Source organism: Stegostoma tigrinum, chromosome 11 (genome assembly GCF_030684315.1).
Source record: "Stegostoma tigrinum isolate sSteTig4 chromosome 11, sSteTig4.hap1, whole genome shotgun sequence".
In the NCBI taxonomy this organism is placed as follows: domain Eukaryota; kingdom Metazoa; phylum Chordata; class Chondrichthyes; order Orectolobiformes; family Stegostomatidae; genus Stegostoma; species Stegostoma tigrinum.
This window is the reverse complement of record NC_081364.1, coordinates 68,077,077-68,096,014: the sequence shown is the minus strand read 5'-3', so window position 1 is coordinate 68,096,014 and position 18,938 is coordinate 68,077,077. Positions and strand designations below refer to the sequence as shown.

The window sequence follows — 18,938 nt, the reverse complement described above, 5'->3', positions numbered from 1 at the left end:
ATCCTGATAGGATATCCATTACTGTAATATTAAAAGGGGTTTAAAATTTAGAATTTTTTTTAAAACAAAGGCTACGAAACTACCCACACGATTCAAAATAGCCAGTTACTGAACTAAGGAAAGGGCATATTATTCAAACGGGCAAAATGTCTTGTCAGCTTCCTAAACCTTACATTCTGACAAAAACAGACAATGAAAACTTGGTCATCTTCAGGTTTTTCATTCATTTTAAACTGCTCAGTGAGTACATCACATTTTTCTCCTGATGAAAAGAATGATTGAGAGGAGCCAAATAGTTTCATTTCCGAGGAAAAGGAGATAGAATTATAGAGTTATGACAATGCAGGAAGTGGCCATTCAATCCATCGTGCATGCACTGGCCAGACTGCAGTATTCACTCACAATTGTCTCATCTGCCTAACCAGATGAGCTGTTTAAATGCGGGGCGCAAAAATGAAATTTGATCAGATCACTGAGTGCATCCGGCTTGGTTCTCCTTAAGTCAGGTTCGAGAGTTAGGGAGTCATTAAAAAAGAAATAAAAATCTTGTGTGTGCAGCTTGAATTCACCACACATCCAAAAGGATTTCCTTTAACAAACTTAACATCTTTATTTTCTTTAGACCAACAGCAGCCTGTATACAGTACAAAAACGCAATACAATCAATTCAAGTGAAGCAGAGCCACATACCTGGTCCAAGTGTAATTCTGATCCAAGCACAGAATTCTAAATGCATTACATCACTTTCCATCTCCCAAATAAACAGAATACCAATCCCAAGCATAATTTTTAAATGCATCATCCTGCTCCAAGCATAAATTTTCTCAGTTATATCCATTTTTAGTGCTCAGCACACTGTATACTGTCAATCCATTTCCAATCTTCACCTAAACACAACAACACGTTAGTAATTCAATGAAAACCACATTAGCACCTTCTTGAATAAAGTTCTTTTGTCACTTAAGTGTAAATGTGTGATGTTAAGATTAATATTAAATGCACAATGAATGAATGGCCTGTAGTAAAATACTACAAATGGATCATGCAGTCTATAGAAATCTTGTTACAGTAAATTTTTGGCAAACTAGTTATAGTGACAATCTGCATAATTTTTAAAGTGACACTGAACATAGGTCATCAACGAAAGATTTTCACAATCAGAATTCACTCAAGTAAGCAGCATCAGAAAATAATGGACACATTTACTACCAAACCCAATGTGCTATACCAGTTTATATTAAGCAAGCCAGAGCAGTACTTTAGGAATAGACATAAGGAAAGCAAAATAAAATGGGATGAGGATATCCAAGAACAAGTATCAGTCCAATCATTTCACAAGTAAAAGTGCAACACTAAATAAAAGGTGCCCAATTACAAAAGAGATCAAGTAATTAAAAGCAGTACATGAAAAAAGAAGTGTCATTAAAAACACAATCAGGCAGACATGGACTACAATCAAAAACCCTGTTTTCTCTGCATCATTGGAGTAAGTGAAAATGCTCAAATGTACACTGATTTGGGAAAATAATGCAACAGTTGCACAGGACATTTTTAATCATCCGAGATTACAATTTAAGAGTATGCACTTTGTAATCCAAGAGCAGCTTGTACGTTACACTGCACATCCAACATAGGTTGGAAGAATCATACAACCCTCTTCACATTATCTTGAGAAACAGACTCTTCCTAATTGATCTCTTCCATAGGAAAGCTCAATGAGCCACCTGCTTCACAGGGAACTTAAGCTATGCACAGTTCCTTTCTCCCCAGTTCCTGGGTTACTATGAGAGATCTCGTAAATAACCAACTCCACACACATACACAATGGTCATCAAGCTGTAATAATTGGAGGATCAGCAGAGGCAAAGTGAAAGGGGTGACGAGTGATTAGCAACTACTTGCACTCAAAATTATGAGACTCTCCAGACTGGTGCTGTACCCTAAAATCAACAAATTTGAAACTAATATGACAGAAAGTGAAATGTATAAACGATAAAGGTGTCATTTGCTGCACAGGATTTAAACAGATTAAAGAGTAGGATAGTAAATGAGCCTCACTGACCTGTCATACAAATAAATTACAACTCCAGCTTTATTTAAGGGTTTGACATAGGCCCTGTCTAGGGATGATTGTTTCCTGTAAGATTCTTTGAGATATGCAACCTGTACCGTACTACAAATAATAAAAGTACAGAGGGTTTTTTAAATTGATCTATGCATGCAAGACATCTGAACATTCATAAAAGTGAAACCTTTTGTAAAAAAAGTGTTATTTTTTAAAAAATGTTGCCGATGCCAATGGCATTGACTGCTCAGATAAAAGCCAGAGCTTCCCCTTTCTGCATTATAGACAGGAAGCGGAGCTCTGAAACTCCCTGAAGTAGTATACAGCTGCCTCATCAAAAAACAAAATTAAATTCAAGCTTTGATATTTTCAAAATCATATTAACTGCTACATTTAAAGCATCGTTCAAATGGAATGATCCAATATGAAGTTTCACTCTTTGCACAAACATTCTCAACACATTGTATCATACTTTTAGTAAGTATGAAATACAATAACCGATCTTGACCTTGAATCCCCAAATACTTTAGTGTACTATTCGACACATTAGCTTTCCAAGGAGATTTAGATTGCAATTCTATAGGCTGCCACTTCATACCTAACCTGTTTCCAAGGCTCACTGCACCAATCCCACAAATCACGGCAGCTGAAATACACCTTGAACTTATCACATCCAATCATTTTATACAGTTAATGACTGTTTCAGCATCTCAGAAAGCTAGTGGGTGTCAAGGTTTTTTTTATTAAAAAGGTACCAAATGCCAGAGTCATGAAAACTCAGCTGTATTTAAACTAATGTATAAAAATCCCATTTTATTAATTCCTTATTGTATGGTTGACATGCTATGATGTGGAAGCATGTTGTGTTGGATTATCAATCGGCAATAAAGGAACAGTATACAGAATACTGGGAGATGCCTTTTATTTTAGGCAATGTAATGTAATGTAAGGCAAATGTAATGTAATGTAAGGCAATGTACATTTCTTTGTAATACAATTACAAACAACATAGCACCAACAGAGAATCACGAGTTAACAAAGAAATCGGATTTTTCCCTTTCTGTCATGCATGTCCAAGGACACTGGTCAGCAGCACTCATTTTCATTCTGAGTCAGACAAAGGATCCACATCCGATTCTGTCGAATCGGATTCAGTTTTGGATTCTTCCCCTCTTCTCCATTCTTTGAGAAGAAGCCTCCATTGTTCAGCTTGTAGCCACGCAGCATAGGCTGCGTCTAAATAATCCTGCCTGTCTTCCGGTTTCTCCAGGCACAGCCTAAGCAACTGATCCAGCTGATCTGACGTAAGTCGATTCCTTCAGGAGAAATTAAGAAATAAAATTTAAATTGTTCAATTACTAATAAACCATACGCAGAACAACTGCCAGCCAACTGCAGCTTAACTGTTACCTGTATTTGTTTTTTATCAAGTTCACAGATGTAAATCCTATATCAGGTTCAGCAGTTGAAGCAGACATCACTACACAAACCTCGGATAGTATCGAAAAGTTTGGATATTCTTTCCTCCACATATCAGAATGGGCCAGATCAATGCAAACCTGAGGGAGAGATGGAGGTGGGGGGAGATTAGGATGGGAAGAGGAGAATGAAGAAAAGAAATTCACTCAAACTCTAATTATACAAATATTTTGCAAAGACTTGAAAGTATCTTTCACGTAGGAGCTGCAAATGGCTTGTTTATACCAAATATTTCAAACTCTAGACCAGACATTTTCAGTAGGTTTAGAATACAATCATGTTCTCTACTTTCCATACTTTGCATGCCATATTCATAACACTAATACACGCATTTCATCAGAACTAATACAAGTACTCAATCTATGTACAGTTATTCTAAAACTTTGCTTACTTCATCTAAACTCTCTCCTTTTCTGGATGCAATTAAGTATTTCATCTGATCCCATTCTGCAACCAAATCCTTCCCATCATTTGAAAGTAGGTCTGAGAAATGATTCTGGAGAGCTGCTGCTTCACTATTGCCATATTGAGCCAGTTTCTCTGGATCAGAAGGAATCCTATCTGGATCTAGGATACGAAAAGCTCTGATGATTGCATTATCAGGGAACCTCTCCTTCAGACTGTCAACAATATTCTTCACCTAATAAAAACAAAACATGTAATTATCAAGACAAGTTAAAAAGAGCCATTCTAAGTAAAACAACAACTGCATTACCGCATTTTTGCCAACTATCAGTTTTTAACTGCACCACAACTAGCCCAAGAGCCTGTCACACAGTACTTAAAATTGTCGTGAATCTCTGGACTTCTCTCTCCTGGTGTTGTGAATGCTTAATGGTCAATGTATTAAAAGCTGAGGCAAGACAGTCTTTTGCCCTCTTAGAGAATACAGGCAACTGGGAGTGGGCTGGAAAGTGGAATTGTGATAAATGATCAGCTATGGTTACAATGAATGGCAAAGTAGGCCTGAAAGTCAATATGCTATACCCCTGCTTCTATTTTCTGTTTTTAATTTTCCTTTCTTGGTAGTGGGATCATTTTTAAAGTCTACTAACCAGGGTTTTAACAGAGACAGCTATCTCATCAGTAGCTTTAGCGGCTGTCTTATGAAGTATAGGTCCATGTGGTTTCCTTGTCATGGGTGGCCGAGAAAGAGCACCACTTTCCAGTAACTGTATTCCTAATAGAAAGCTGCTCTCCCACAATATATTGTTTCCAAGGTACTTGCACTCAAGGAGATTGATTGTAGCTTGAACCCTTTCAGGTACTCTGACTGGGTTTACAAATCTTTCCTGAAAAAATAGTGATAGATTGTCCAAGTGGTGGAGGAGATCTCTCAAGAAGAAAATGGCAAGTAGAATGCTGTAAATGTAAAGAGAGAAAAGAGACATTTCACAGAGGATCTAGTCATCTTGGGAGCTGGATAGCAATGCAATGGTGAATGCGTTACTTTAAAAGTAATTTTAAACAAAAGGAGTTGCGCACTTGCAGTGTAATTCACGGTTTTAGCAATGGCTCAGCTGGTACCACTAAAGCCTCTCAAGTCAGCAGGTTGCTGGTTCAAGTCCCACACAGGAACTTCAGCACAAAATCTAGATTAAAAACACTAGTCCAGACCATAGGAAGTGCTGCCAAAGAGGTGCCATCTTTTAGATGCCATGTCCAATCACACTGACTTCTCAGGTTAGCAGGATATTAAAGACTCCATATGTGAAAATAACCATGTCTTTGCTCTAGTATTCTGGTCAATAATTATTCCCTCAGCAGCACTTAAAAACCAGGTTATGTGCTCATTATGTAATTTTCACTGAAGATATCAATAAATGAAACCTGGTATGGTGCTGTATGCAAAGAGCTAAAATTACAAAGTTCTCAACAGTCAGTTTTTAAAATACTTTCAACCTTGAATACATGTTAAAAATGGAGAATGCATTACCGAGGCTGTTGAAGTTTGAGGAGGATGCTTTCTGCTGTGATGTCATGGTCACTGTAACTCATGTCAGAAAAGTATATGATGAGAGTTTGGTACGATTTGCAAATTGCTTGGATTGCCCTGCCTCGATTTATCCATTTGAGGTGGCAAGCCTTTGCCAGTTTGATGGCATTTGTCTCCAGGACATGAAGAACCTCTTCCAAACCGCTGTGTTTAACAGTGGATCTTTTTTCAAAATAAAAGAGAAAGAGTTACATGAAATGGTTAACTTTTCATCAGTTTTCCTATATAATCAGCTTCTAGCACCCAAGTTTAAGGTAACTGAATTACAACTTCCTGATTGACTTCAAAAATCAACCTCAACATAAATCATTAAAGATTGGACCACGGCTCTCAACAAATAACGTTAGCAATACACCCAGAAACTGGACTGAAGAAAGGGGACCATTTTTTAGGGTTCTAACACTCTTCAGAGAGAGGATAGAAATCCATTTGTTTAAATACAGTGGTCAAGAAGACAAATTTAAACTAATTTAACCCAGCAAAATGACTAGTCATTTTATAAAACAAAGAGAAATGTCTAAATGATTGCAAATGTTGAAAATAGAAGAGATCATGTTGACAATACTACAGTACTGACCAGTAGAGAAAACCTGACTGCAGCATATATACAGCGTTGATTAAAAATGGGAAACTGCAGGAAGCAAACTCTAACATTATCATGTTTATTACTCAAAGTTCAACAATTAAATTTAATGGATTATGGAGGATATTAAGGCATTTGAAGTCTCTTAATATGGGACCAAGTAAATCACTTCCTGCTAATCTGAAACAGAAGCCACTGGAAACTCAGCAGAGTCTCTGCAGAAAGCATATACCAATACTTTGTGTACAAGCTCTGCTTGAAGAAGCCAGAATATTCATTGGTCCATTCGCCATTCAAGGAGTATCTGTAGAAAGAACAGATCAGCTAATGTTCCAAGCTCTGCAAGCAGAGCTCTCACCAGGAATGTGAGCTGGTGTATGTTCTACAGCAGAGGTTGATTAGCAGTGAACAGTGCAACTAACAGTAAGGCTCAAATCCCATACCAGCTGAGGTCACCAATGAAGGCCCTCCTTTCTCAACCTTGCCTCTTGCCAAAGGCACGGTGACACTTGGGTGAAACTCAACACCAGCTATTTCTCACAGATCAGAGAACAGATGACGGTCCTCTAGGACCTGGGAATCTAACTTTCAAAAACTGACTTGTGGAGTGGCTTCTGGCATTTTGTAAATTGGTTTCAGAATTCCAGCATCTATAGCTCATTTTTATTTACTGTGGGTGGATTTAGCTAGTAAATCCAGAATATTTCCACACTGCAGGTTTACAAAACAGGCTCCTGTCCACAAACAGCTGAAAACCCATTACAATTTCAGCACACAAAAATCTATTTTACCTGGAAATGTACGCATAGATAGCTTTGAAGCAACCATCTATTTCTTGAAAGAGTGTAATTTCATTGTATGAATCCTTCATGGCCAAAGCCTCTGAATGTACCACAAAATGCTGTCCAAGTAGCCATGGAATGTCTACCTATAATACAGGTGAGAAATTGCTGAAGTAAAAATCATTGCAGTAGCATTCCGAACCTTAAAGGATATCACTAGAGGAATGCTGAAATCTTGGACACATCTAGAATTAGGCAAAAACATGGATGGAGGAAACAAAAAATCTCTACCATTTTACAGTAAGAAATGTCCTCCAATATGGGAGAATTTAAGCTACTGTCTCCACCACAAATTCTGTTCCTTAGCCATCAACTGCACCCATTGCCTAAGTCTCAGGCCATGTGACAAAAACCTTTATCCATGCCCATCCAGGGGACTGACTATTAGAACACACTCCTAGTTGCTTTCGTCTCCGAGAATCTCAGAATTGATAGCCTATCGTGTCAGCGCTGGCCCTATGAATGAACAAATTATTTTCTACCATTCTCTTAGCTCTGCTCCGTTAACCTGCACATTTAAACATGCTGAATAAATTACAATTGTTTTCAGATAAGCAATGCTTGGAATTTTAAAATTCTATTCCTGATGTGTAATCCCTCATTGGCCTGGTCGTGTCAATGCCTTCCAGCCTTACACCTCTCCAAGGTACCTGCTCTGCTCCTCCTGATTTTAATTACTCCATCATTACAGGCTGTACCTCCAGCAGCCAAAGCCAAAAGATATTGAATTCCAACTGTCATCTTTGTTCTCATTTTGTCTGTCCCAAGACTACCCTAAAACATTTGACAGGCCAAGCTTTCTGTGCTAATAGCCCCTTACATGGCAGAGTACTAAATGCTGTTTTGGTAATCTCAAGCACTTTGGGGTATTTCACAAGTTAACAGCTCTCAATAAGTACAACTTGCTTTCATCGGTTCTATGAAAATGCACACACATGCATTTCAAATACACTTTCCAAGTTGATAATTGGCATTGGTATAACACAAAAGTATACAGTCTTTATTTGTTAGTACAGAACTTGGGAATTACCAAAAAACAATACACGTTGTAGAGGTTTGTCATCATCTCACCAGGCTAGTTCACAAGCATAACCAATTCACAGGCAAATTCAACTTCAAATACTAATGCATTAGACAGGAATGCTGGTAGTCTGGCAACTGCACCCTGATTAGTAGAGGCAACTGTCAAGCAGAAGGCACCCATTAATGCTGACTGACATTAAAAGGAAGACTTTGCTCCAATTCTGAACTAGGCAGGTTGACTGACTGGTCAGGGTACTAACTTGAGAAATGAACCAGTGCTAAGATTCATGCTTGAAATGCAACACTCAGATGTGATCCCTCTCCACGCTGTCTCATTGAGATATCAGCCAGGAGTTTTATATCACCATCTATCACAAATCTACCTTCACTGATAAATACACAAGGATCAGAGAATCATCGAGTCCCTACAGTGTAGAAACAGGCCCTTTGGCCCAAAAAGTCCACACTGACCCTTGGAGCATCCCACCCAGACCCATCCCCCTATAACCCACAAACCCCCGAACACTACGGGCAGTTTAGCATAGCCAATCTACCTAGCCTGTACATCTTTGGACTGTGGGAGGAAACCCACGCAGACAGGGAGAACATGCAAACTCCACACTGACGGTCGCCCGAGGCGGAAATCGAACCCGGGTCCCTGGCGCTGTGAGGCTACAGTGTTAAACACTAAGCCACTATGCCGCTCCATGTTGGATTTCCCACAGTTCCACGTGCTGCAAGATTGATGCGAAGGTGCTGGTGTTGGACTGGGATGGCCAAACTCAGAAGTCACATGACAACAGGTTATAGTCCAACAGGTTTATTTAAAATCACAAGCTTTCGGTGTGCTGTTTCTTGAAGTCATTTTGTCTGATGAAAGAGCAGTGCTTTGAAAGCATGTGATTTTAAATAGACCTACTGAACTATAACCTGGTATCAAGTGACTTCTGACTTTATGCTGCAAGACTGACCTTAACTGATAACCTCAGGCTGTATTTAAGAAGTTATTTGTTTATCAGGCAAATTTGGTGAAACAGAACACAGTAAGGCTATCTTGCAAGATAACGACTATCTTAATAAGATCATTTCTCACCATAGATCACACAAACCCATGGAGACTTTTCATAGGACATAGGAACAGGAGTAGGCCATTCAGCCCCCTCCAGCATATTCCACCATTCAACAGGGCCACAGTCGATCTGTGGCCTAATGCTATATATACCTGCCTTTGACCCATATCCTCAATACCTTTGCTTATCAAAAAATTCTCTCTCAGATTTAGAGTTCACAATTGATGGTACATCCCATGCCATTTGTGGGAGTGTGTTCCAAACAGCTAACATCATTTGTATGCAAAAGCTCTTCCTAACAGCTCTCCTGAATTCTCCGACCCTAATTCTCAGATTATGCCCCCTAGTTGTAGAATCCCCAAGCAGTGTGTAAATAGTTTATCTACCGTCTTTTCTGGTTACTATCTTGAAGACTTTGATCAGAACAGCCTTTAACCTTCAAATTCGAGAGAGAAAAAAATAACAAATAGTCTCTCCTCATAACTGAACCCCTGAAGTCCAGGTATCATTCTTTTAAACCTACACTGTACTCCCTCAAATGTCAATATCGTTTCTAAGGTGTGGTGTCTAGGACTGCTCCCAGAACACCACGTGGGACCTAACCAAGGTTTTATATAACTACAGCATAACTTCTCCATTCTTATACTTCTATCTGATAAAAGGTCAGCATTCCATTAACTTTCTTGACTTTTTTCTGCACCTGATCACGACATTTTAAAGATCTAACATTGAATCCCCAAGTGTCTTTGGACACCCACTGTAGTGAACTTCATACCATCTAGAAAGTACTCTGAGCACTCTCTTTTTGGTCAAAAATGAATAACCTCACACTTGCTTACATTGAACTCCATCTGCCTAGTCATGCCCACTCACTCAATGTATCAATATCCCCTCATAATTTTATGTTATCATTGTTGTCAGGCATTGATAGTTGTGAAGGAGTCATTGTGCTCAAGAGGCATCAATTGATTGTGAACTGGATAAGGATGTGGTCATATTCAAAAGAGTGGGCAAACACAAGCAAGCAACTTTCATGTATGAAAAACTTCAAACCCACGTAAAATAATACATTCAATCAGGGATTCACAAAGATATTGGACAAATAATGTCCCCAATTAAAATGAATTTAGAAACTGAATAACCTAATTCAAACTTGGATTGTTTTTGCTCAAGTGGAGGCAGCTTGAGGCGACCTGACAGAGGTATTTATAACTTATGAAAAGCATGGATAGGGTGAATAGGCAGAGTCTTTTTCCCAGGGTGGAAATGTCAAATACTAGGAGACATAGGTTTAAAGTGAGAGGGATGAGTCTAAAGGAACTTTTTAAAAAAAAAGAGAGAGTGGTAGGTGCCTGGAACACACTGTACTCCAGGGTAGGTGGCAGAAACGGGTACATCAACAACATTTAAGCAGCATTTATACAAACACAAGAACAAGGACAGGATAACAGGGATACTGACCACGTGCAAGCAGGTGGGATTATTTTAGACCAGTACAGACTGCGCTGACCATGGTGCCATTCTATGTTTGACAGGAGATCATTAAGGAAATGGAAAATGGTAGTCCAAAGACACGTTGCCCTGTGATTTCTAGGGGACATTGCAGTTAAACAGAAAAGGTTTATGAGCTTGTAATAAATGAGATTTAAATTTGAAATCATACACTAGTCAATGGCCCATTGTCTGTGGCAATGCTTGGCAAGGGTGAGGCATTAATCTTACTCCACTTTTCTATCCCTGAAATTGTGCCAGCCTTCAGGGATCATCTAATTCCCAACTAGGCATTACAACTCAAAATGGCTTCTATCACCTTTTAGATTGCTCAATAAAATTCTAAGCTCTTTAGTTCTTTTGTTAATTAATTACAATCTGCTTCCAATTATCAAATTTTCTGCCAGAGAGAATCATTGCTCTGTTTACTCGATGAAAACCAATCATGATTCTGAACGTCTTGACCAAGTCTCCCATTAACCTTCTCTGCACAGAGGTACAGAATTGTGGTCTTTCCACATAACTGAAAGCTCTCAGTCACACAGTACAGAGCAATCTCCTAGGCTTCAACATGCCCACTCAAGGTTCCCAGCACTGATCCAAAATTTCACAATCAGACCTGGACTACAGGTTTCCTAATTGTCCTCAACCATTTGTACATAGAAATCCATCAACAAAAATTTAAATTGTAGCTAGCACTAGATCAGCATTGCAGGACCTCAAAACAAAGCATTCAATAATTGAGCATCAGACAAAAATTAGCATGGTTCAACCGTTAAGGAATAACAAGAACCACAGATTCTTCAATCTTGAAGCGAGACTGACTAGTGATGGAGTGTAACTCACGCAGAACAGGAAGCCATTTAGCCCATCAGGTTCACGTGGTCACCTATAGAAGGACCCAGTCAGTTCCATTTCCCTGATCTATCTCTACAGCCATGCAAATATTTTCTCTCCTCTCCCTCCGCGCACCACCACCGCCCCCCCCCAAACCCCAATAAGTGCCCATCAATCTCCTTTTGAAATCATTGATCCACCACTATTTTCACCACTCTCATAGGCAGGATGTTCCAATTCACTCATCCCTGCATCACCTGAATCTGAACGAGTACAGTATATTAAGGAATGAAGGCAACTAGGCAATATTGGTGACAGGATGGGGAGACTCAATTAATGGTGGTATTAGCACAATAAAGAGGGATAACAAGTACAGTAAATCAACACATGGAAACAATTTGGATATAAATGAGAAACGATAGAGCCAAGGCACTTATGAAACGGGTGTACAAGTCCCAACAATAATTACATGTCCTAGTGGAACATAAAATAAATAAGAAGGGCTTGTCAGACAGGCACAGCAATTCACATGGAGATATTAATCTACATACAAGCTGACAGGCAAAGTCATTGGAGATGAGGAGTTCACAATGTTTCAGGATGACTTCTGAGAACAGCATACTCTGCAGCCACAAAGCAGGCTATACTAGATCTGGTATTGTTTCATGAGATAGGATTAATGATCACATGGTAAAGGTGCCCCTGACTAGTGGTGGCCATAATATGATTAAATTTTACATATAGTGTGAGATAGACGTAAGTCTCATAACTTTGCAAAATTTAAATATGGACAATTATGAAGGCATGAAAGTAGCACTAGCTAAAGTGAATTGGCAAATTAGGTTAAAGGTCAATAGAGATACAATAGCAGGCATTTAAGGGGATATTTCACAATACACAATGCACATAGTCTAACTTGCAAGAAAAATTCCAAGGAATGGGCTCACCATCTGCGGTTAACTAGGAATGTGATACTAGGCAGTGTAAAACGAAAGAAAAATATATAATTATACAAATCCAGGTAGCAGGTCAGAAGATTAGATGGAGTATGGAAGGCAAAAAAATAAACATAAAATTCATAAAGAAGGAAAGTTAGCATTTCACCGAGCTAGCCAAAAATATAAAGGTGATTGCAAAAGTATTTATAATTATTTAAATGTGTGTCCTGGTTCTACACAAAGTTATTAGAAATAGCAAAGAAGAAATAGCAGATGAATTAAAAACATTTTGCATTGGTCTTCACCTTAGAGAACATAAGTAACATCCCTGAAGCACCGCTAAGTTAGAAACTGGAAAGGACAGGTGAATTCCAAACAATCATGTGAAAAATGGCAACATCGTACAGAGTACATTGTTGGTAAATTGGTTAATTAAGTGGTGAGAGATTGCAGAGCTCAGATAGAGATCTGTGTGCCCTCACGCAGAAATCGCATAAGGTGAATTATGCAGGTGAAGTAATTAGGAGCACTAATAGAATGCCAACAATTATTGTGAGGGGAACTAAAAAAACAAAAATCTATGCTTTAAGTATGCAGAACACTAGAGAAAATGCATCTGGAGTACTGTGCACAATATATTCTTATTTCAGATAACAAGGTGTAGAGCTGGATGAACACAGCAGGCCAAGCAGCATCAGAGGAGCAGGAAAGTTGACGTTTCGGATTTAGGCCCGAAATGTCAGCCTTCCTGCTCCTCTGATGCTGCTTGGCCTGCTGTGTTCATCCAGCTCTACACCTTGTTATCTCAGATTCTCCAGCATTTGCAGCTCCTACTATCTCTTATATTCTTATTTCACGAAGGTTATAAAATGTGTTAGAGGCAACTCAGAGAAGGCTTATCAGACTATTACCCGGAAGTCTGCAGACTGTCTTATGAGGAAAGGTTGGATATGGTAGGCTTGTATCCACTTGCGTTCAGAAGATTAAACGGTGATTTGATTGAAATAAAAAATTTTGAGGGGTCTTGACAAGGTAGACGTACAGAGGATGTTTCTTTTCAAGGGAGAATGGAGATTAATGTTTAAAATTAAGGACCACATAGTTAAAACAGCAATGAGGAGAATTTCTCTCAGGAGGGTCATGAGTATTGAGAACTCTCTTCATGAAAATGTGGTGGAAGCAGAGTCCTTCAAAATTTTTTATGGCAGTGATGGATACAATCTTGTCAAGTAAATATGTGAAAAGTTCAGAGGTAGGCAGGAATGAAAATTTCAGATTAATATCAGGTCAGCCATCACTTATCGAGTGGATTACCAGTGCTTCTAATTTGTAGCTATTACCTTCCTCAAGCCTTAATTCCACATCGACTAAATCTTGTATCATCAGCTAACAGGAACATTTTGCAGTTGTCTAAACGCATCACAATTGTGCACAGCCCTATTAAATCTCTCCTCAATCTCCCGTGCTTCAAGAACAACAATCAATTTTTCTAGCCTGATCTTGTAGCAAAATCTCACATTCTGGGGCCATCTTGGGAAATCTTCTCTGCACCTTTTCAAAGACCTTAATATACTCCCCTATTAGTTCACAACATCTTTATCAGTTATCATTGGCAGGGAGGACATGTTGGAATGTGCAAAACAGTAGTTAGGCCACAGCTGAAGTATCATGTGAAATTATGGTCACCATACTATAGAAAGGATGAGACTGCACTGGAGAGAGTGCAAACGAAATTCATCAGAATGTTTCCTGGGATAGAATATTCTAGCTATGAAGAGAAGCTGGATAAGGTCAGATTAGATCATAGGACCATAGAAATGGGGACAGAAATAAGCCAATCAATGGGATCATCTGATACTAGATAAACTCAGGCTGTTTTCTTTGAAGCAGAAAAGGTTGAAGGGGACCTCGTAGAGGTATACAAAGGTTAGGAAGGGTTTGGACAGGATGAATAGAAAGCAGCTGTCCCACTTAGTTGAATGGCCAATAGCAAGGGGTCATAGTTGTAAAGTAGAAGGCAGGGGGTTGGAGGAAAAGCCTTCCTACCTAGAGGGGGATGGTGTCTGGAATCATTGTCTGGGAAGGCAGTTGAGGGGAGAAACCTCAACTTTTAAAAACGTACTTGGATGAGCACTTCAGTATCATAACGTTCAAGGTACAGGGTCAGTGTGGGAAGATGGGACTAATGTAGGTAGTAGGCCTTTGATTTTATTCTCATGGTACTATTGTGCATCCAGATTACAAGATATTTATGGAGACAGTACTTATACGTTTGGAGTCAAATCATATTTGAAAAGGGCAAGTTTCCTTACCTGGGGCGGCACAGTGGCTAGCACTGCTGTCTCACAGCGCCAGGGACCTGGGTTCAAATCCACCCTTGGGCGACAGCTTGTGTGGAGTTTGCACATTCTCCCCGTGTCTGCATGGGTTTCCACCGGGTACTCCGGTTTCCTCCCACAGTCCAAAAATCTGCAGGTTAGGTGGTTTGGCCATGCTAAATTGCCTGTGGTATTCAGGGGTGTGAGGGTTATAGGGGAATGAGTCTGGGTGGAAAATATCAAGGGGCGGTGTGGACTTGTTGGGCTGAAGGGCCTGTTTCCACACTGTAGGAAATCTAATCTAATCATCAATGAACAGTTTGGTTTTTCCAATATGGTAGCTCCACAATCGCCACTCAGAATGCAAGATTTTTACTCCACAACTGACATATAAACAGAACTGATTGAAAGTTTTGCCTCTGAGATACTCATCCAGGCCTTAGGAATATTAACCCAGAACATATCCATTACACATTAAGTACAAGATACATTACTAAGACTTTGGATAAGTACACACTTGTAAATAGTGTTATGAAAAACATTAATCCCAAAAGGACATGGAAATGAGAGACAAATATACAATTTATTTTCCACCTCCCCACACACAATTCTCAGTTGATAGATAGTTGTGGATCATATCAATAATTCTCTATTCATTGGATTTTCCCCAACAATTTTACCCTTCCTTCATTATTAGGCTGCACCAGTAAACTGAACAGATTGAAAGCTACCTGAGGTCCGAATGCAGATGAGTGGATAAGATCCACCTCGGAAGTCTAAAGAGACAACAGCCCATTTTTTTTTACAAAAATATATTTAGCATCAAATGGTCATTGACTGATCAAACAATACTCCCCCAGCTGCAAATTTAATAATTACAAGAGAATCAAATAACTGGTTTTAAGAGTGAATAGTACAATGATTTACCTTCAGCTTGACATGAAGACCTCCTTTTGATCCCAGCATAATGGGCGAACCATTCGTTGTTATCATGGCCATAGACTGTAGACAGATTTGATGCTCAACATAGAACTTCTTAATAGATTTATAAAGGGAGACAGCATCAGCTTTACCATCCAGATACAGCAGCTTTATAAATTTCACCTGTAGCTCAGTCTGCATGAAAATAAATACAACCACTTACCCACAAGAGTATGCATTTCATTCTTTTAAACAAACACACAAAACAGTGTGAAAACCTCGTTTACACCTTCTGTATACTGAAAGTAAAATTGGACATTAAAGAATATACAAGTCACTAACATCACTTCCAGATGATAGGATAAACATTAGAAAATAATCAATTTGGGAAAGACAGTACATTCAGCTTTGCAGAAAGAAAACAAATATTAATGTCAGCAGCCAACATCTGATGAACTCATGGATGAATTTTAATGTAAGTGACTTTCTTCAATGGAGAACTTGGTAGCTCAAGAAAGGCAGCAGTAGAGATACTAACTCAGCAGGTTGGGAGTGGGGAAGAGATGAGGAGGGAGTGGACGTGAAGGGGTCAAGGCGAGTAAAGAAAAATGTAATGGTAGTAGAGTTGTTGACTTTTCCCTAGGATGGGGGATTTCAAGATTAGGGGGTACAATTTTAAGAGAGACAAAAGATTAAAAAAAAAGACTTGGGGGCAATTTTTGTTTTACAGAGATGGTGGTTCAAATGTGGAATTAACTTCCTGAGTATGTGGTGGCTGTGGATACAATTACAACATTCAAAAGATATTTGGATAAGTACATGAATAGGAGGGTTTGGAGGGATATGGGCCAGGAGCAGGCAGGTGGGACTAGTTTAGGTTGGGATTATGTCCGGCCTGGTTGGACTGAAGGATCGGTTTCTGGGCTGCATGACTCTACGGCAGGGACTGATACCAATCCCTGTAAAGGGCACTAGTCCAGAAGACTGTCCGCCTGGTATGAGAACTCGTGACATCTATTCGACACTAGGAAATCTGTACTGTGAAAAGGAAAGATCCAGTCGCTGTGGATCATGTAGGTGCCAAAAACATAGGCAGAACAAAGGTAGAGATTCTGCAGTTAGTACAAGGAAATAGGTGCCAAATTAAAAGCAGAACATCAAAGGTCATATTACCTAAACCAACGCAAATTCACATGGGGCAAATCAGATTAAAAAGTGATGAACACGTGATTGATGTGGGAGACATAGATGCTGGTTCTTGGGACACTGGCACCAGTATTGTTTTAAGTGGGAACTATACCGATGGAACTGTCTCCACTTCAACTATTCTGGGGTCATGTTCTTGCCAACTGCATAACTGCAGAAGTAAGGAGGTCTTTCTGCAAATTGTGGGGTCAAAGGGTCAAAGTTGGGAAGAGGTGATAAATCAAGGCCAAAGCCAAGGCTGAAACAAAGCTATTTATGGAGGAAATAATAATCAGATCTTAAGAACAAGGAATAGCGAGTATGAAAAGACTAAAGAGGACTAGAATTTATTAAAAGGCTAAACTGAAACGCTCAAATTAAAAATGATGAACTGAACTTGCAAACAGAAACGTACACGTACAATCAAATAGCCATGACAGAGTATGGACGCAGGATGAAATAGTTTGGGTCCTAATTATTGAAAGGTACGGGATACTTAGGAATGGTATGAGACTTGGAAAGAGTAGAGATGGTTCTATTAATGAATTATTCTATTAGTACAATAGACAGTGATGACCTAAGTTTAGGAAACCAAGCTTTGTAGAAATGAGAAATGATAAAGGCAAGAAGCCATTTATTGAAGGAGCATGGAGGCCCCTACAAAGTAAAAGCACAGTGGGGTGGAACACAAAGGAAGTTGCATTAAGAATTTGTCAGAAAGGTAAAAGCAACAATCATAGGTGGCTTTAATCTATGTCTAGACTGGAAAAGTCAGACAGATAAAAGGTAGCTGGAGATGAGGACTTCATGGAATCTTTTTGGGATAAGTTCTTAGAATACCGCATTCCAAAAATGACAGAAAACATGCTACGCCAGATCTGGTATTGTGCAACCAGATAGGATATTAAAGGTAAGATGAGGTACACAACATTAATGGCCTCACAGTAAAATCTCCTGCAGGTTTTGACGACCAGAAAATGACTGATTATTCAGTTTGTGGCAGAAAAAAGTGGCAAATACCTTTTAAGAAGCAACGAGGGCATGAAAACAAAGCTGAAAATAAATCAGAAAATTATGTTAAAGGGCTCAAATTAATACAGAGAGTGTGGCAGGCATTTGAGTGGAATATTTCACAATGCACAGAAAAAATGTATTCCAATGAGTAATAAAAAATCTAAAAGGACAGACCCATCATCTGTGAATAACCCAAATTATTCAAAAAGTTTGCATCAAAAAGAAAAAGCACAAATTCAGCAAAGGTGGTGGCAGGCTAGAACATTGGGCAGAATGTTAAAAAACAGAAAATGGTAAAAAATTAATAAGGAGAGAAAAATTAGAGTACAAAGGATAGCAAGCCAGAAGTATAAAGTCAAATAGTAAGCATTTCTAGAAATATAAAGAGCTAACAAAATTTATTGTTGATGCCAGAAAAAGCAAAACCAGAAATAAGGAAATGGCAGATGAATTGAACAGATATTTTACAGAGATAGTAGGAACTGCTGATGCTGGAGAATCTGGAGATAACAGGGTGTGAAGCTGGATGAACATAGCAGGCCAAGCAGCATTAGAGAAGCAGGAAAGTTTGACATTTCGGGTCGGGACCCTTCTTCAGAAATTTTAGATTGGTTTTCACTATAGATGATAAGAGTAATATCCTAGAAGCATTGATAGAAAAGGAAATAAAAAGAGAGGGAAAAACTCAGGAAAACCCACAACATGAGAAATGTTCGAGAGTGAATCATTAGAACTGCAGACTGACAAGTGTGCAGGTCCTGGTGGGCTTCAACTTAAGGTCTTACAAGAAGTGGGTAGAGAGATATTTGGAAAAATAAAACCATTGCATCAAAGTTCCCTTGATTCAGAGATGGTGTCATTAGATAGGATGATAGTGAACTTAAGTCCTTTATTCGAAGGCAAAGAGGGAGACAGAAAAGCAGGAAACCACAGCCTAGTTAACTTAATATCTGACAAGGCAAATGTTTAAAAAGCCAAAAGATTTTACAACACTTAACAAGGTAATCAGGCAGAATCAACATGGTTTTGTGGAAAAGAAATTATGTTTGACTAATATATTAGAGTTCAGAGATGGTAATATATGCTGAAGAAAAACAGTAACTAATGGATACATTGTACCTAGATTTCCAAAAGCCATTTGATATAAGGTGCCACATCAAGAGGTTATTGCAAAAA

The 18,938-nt window shown here is 39.0% G+C and overlaps 1 protein-coding gene across 6 annotated transcripts in view; it reads right to left on the bottom strand.

Moving 5' to 3' along the window:
* The window catches only part of LOC125460239 (NCK-interacting protein with SH3 domain-like), a 181,855-nt gene that overhangs the window by 125,645 nt on the left and 37,272 nt on the right, over window positions 1-18,938 (bottom strand). For 2 of the 6 annotated variants that reach the window (XM_048547444.2, XM_048547445.2), the window contains 7 exons: window positions 15,570-15,758; window positions 6,915-7,051; window positions 5,481-5,702; window positions 4,600-4,906; window positions 3,936-4,184; window positions 3,476-3,624; window positions 586-3,381 (listed from right to left, as the gene is read on the bottom strand). The exons of the other annotated variants lie outside the window; for them this stretch is intronic. In XM_048547444.2, coding sequence (XP_048403401.1) covers window positions 3,168-3,381; window positions 3,476-3,624; window positions 3,936-4,184; window positions 4,600-4,906; window positions 5,481-5,702; window positions 6,915-7,051; window positions 15,570-15,758 — 1,467 coding nt within the window. In that variant the 3' untranslated portion in view covers window positions 586-3,167. Of the gene's footprint in view, window positions 1-585; window positions 3,382-3,475; window positions 3,625-3,935; window positions 4,185-4,599; window positions 4,907-5,480; window positions 5,703-6,914; window positions 7,052-15,569; window positions 15,759-18,938 lie in introns of those variants that run through there. 6 annotated transcript variants of the gene reach the window in all.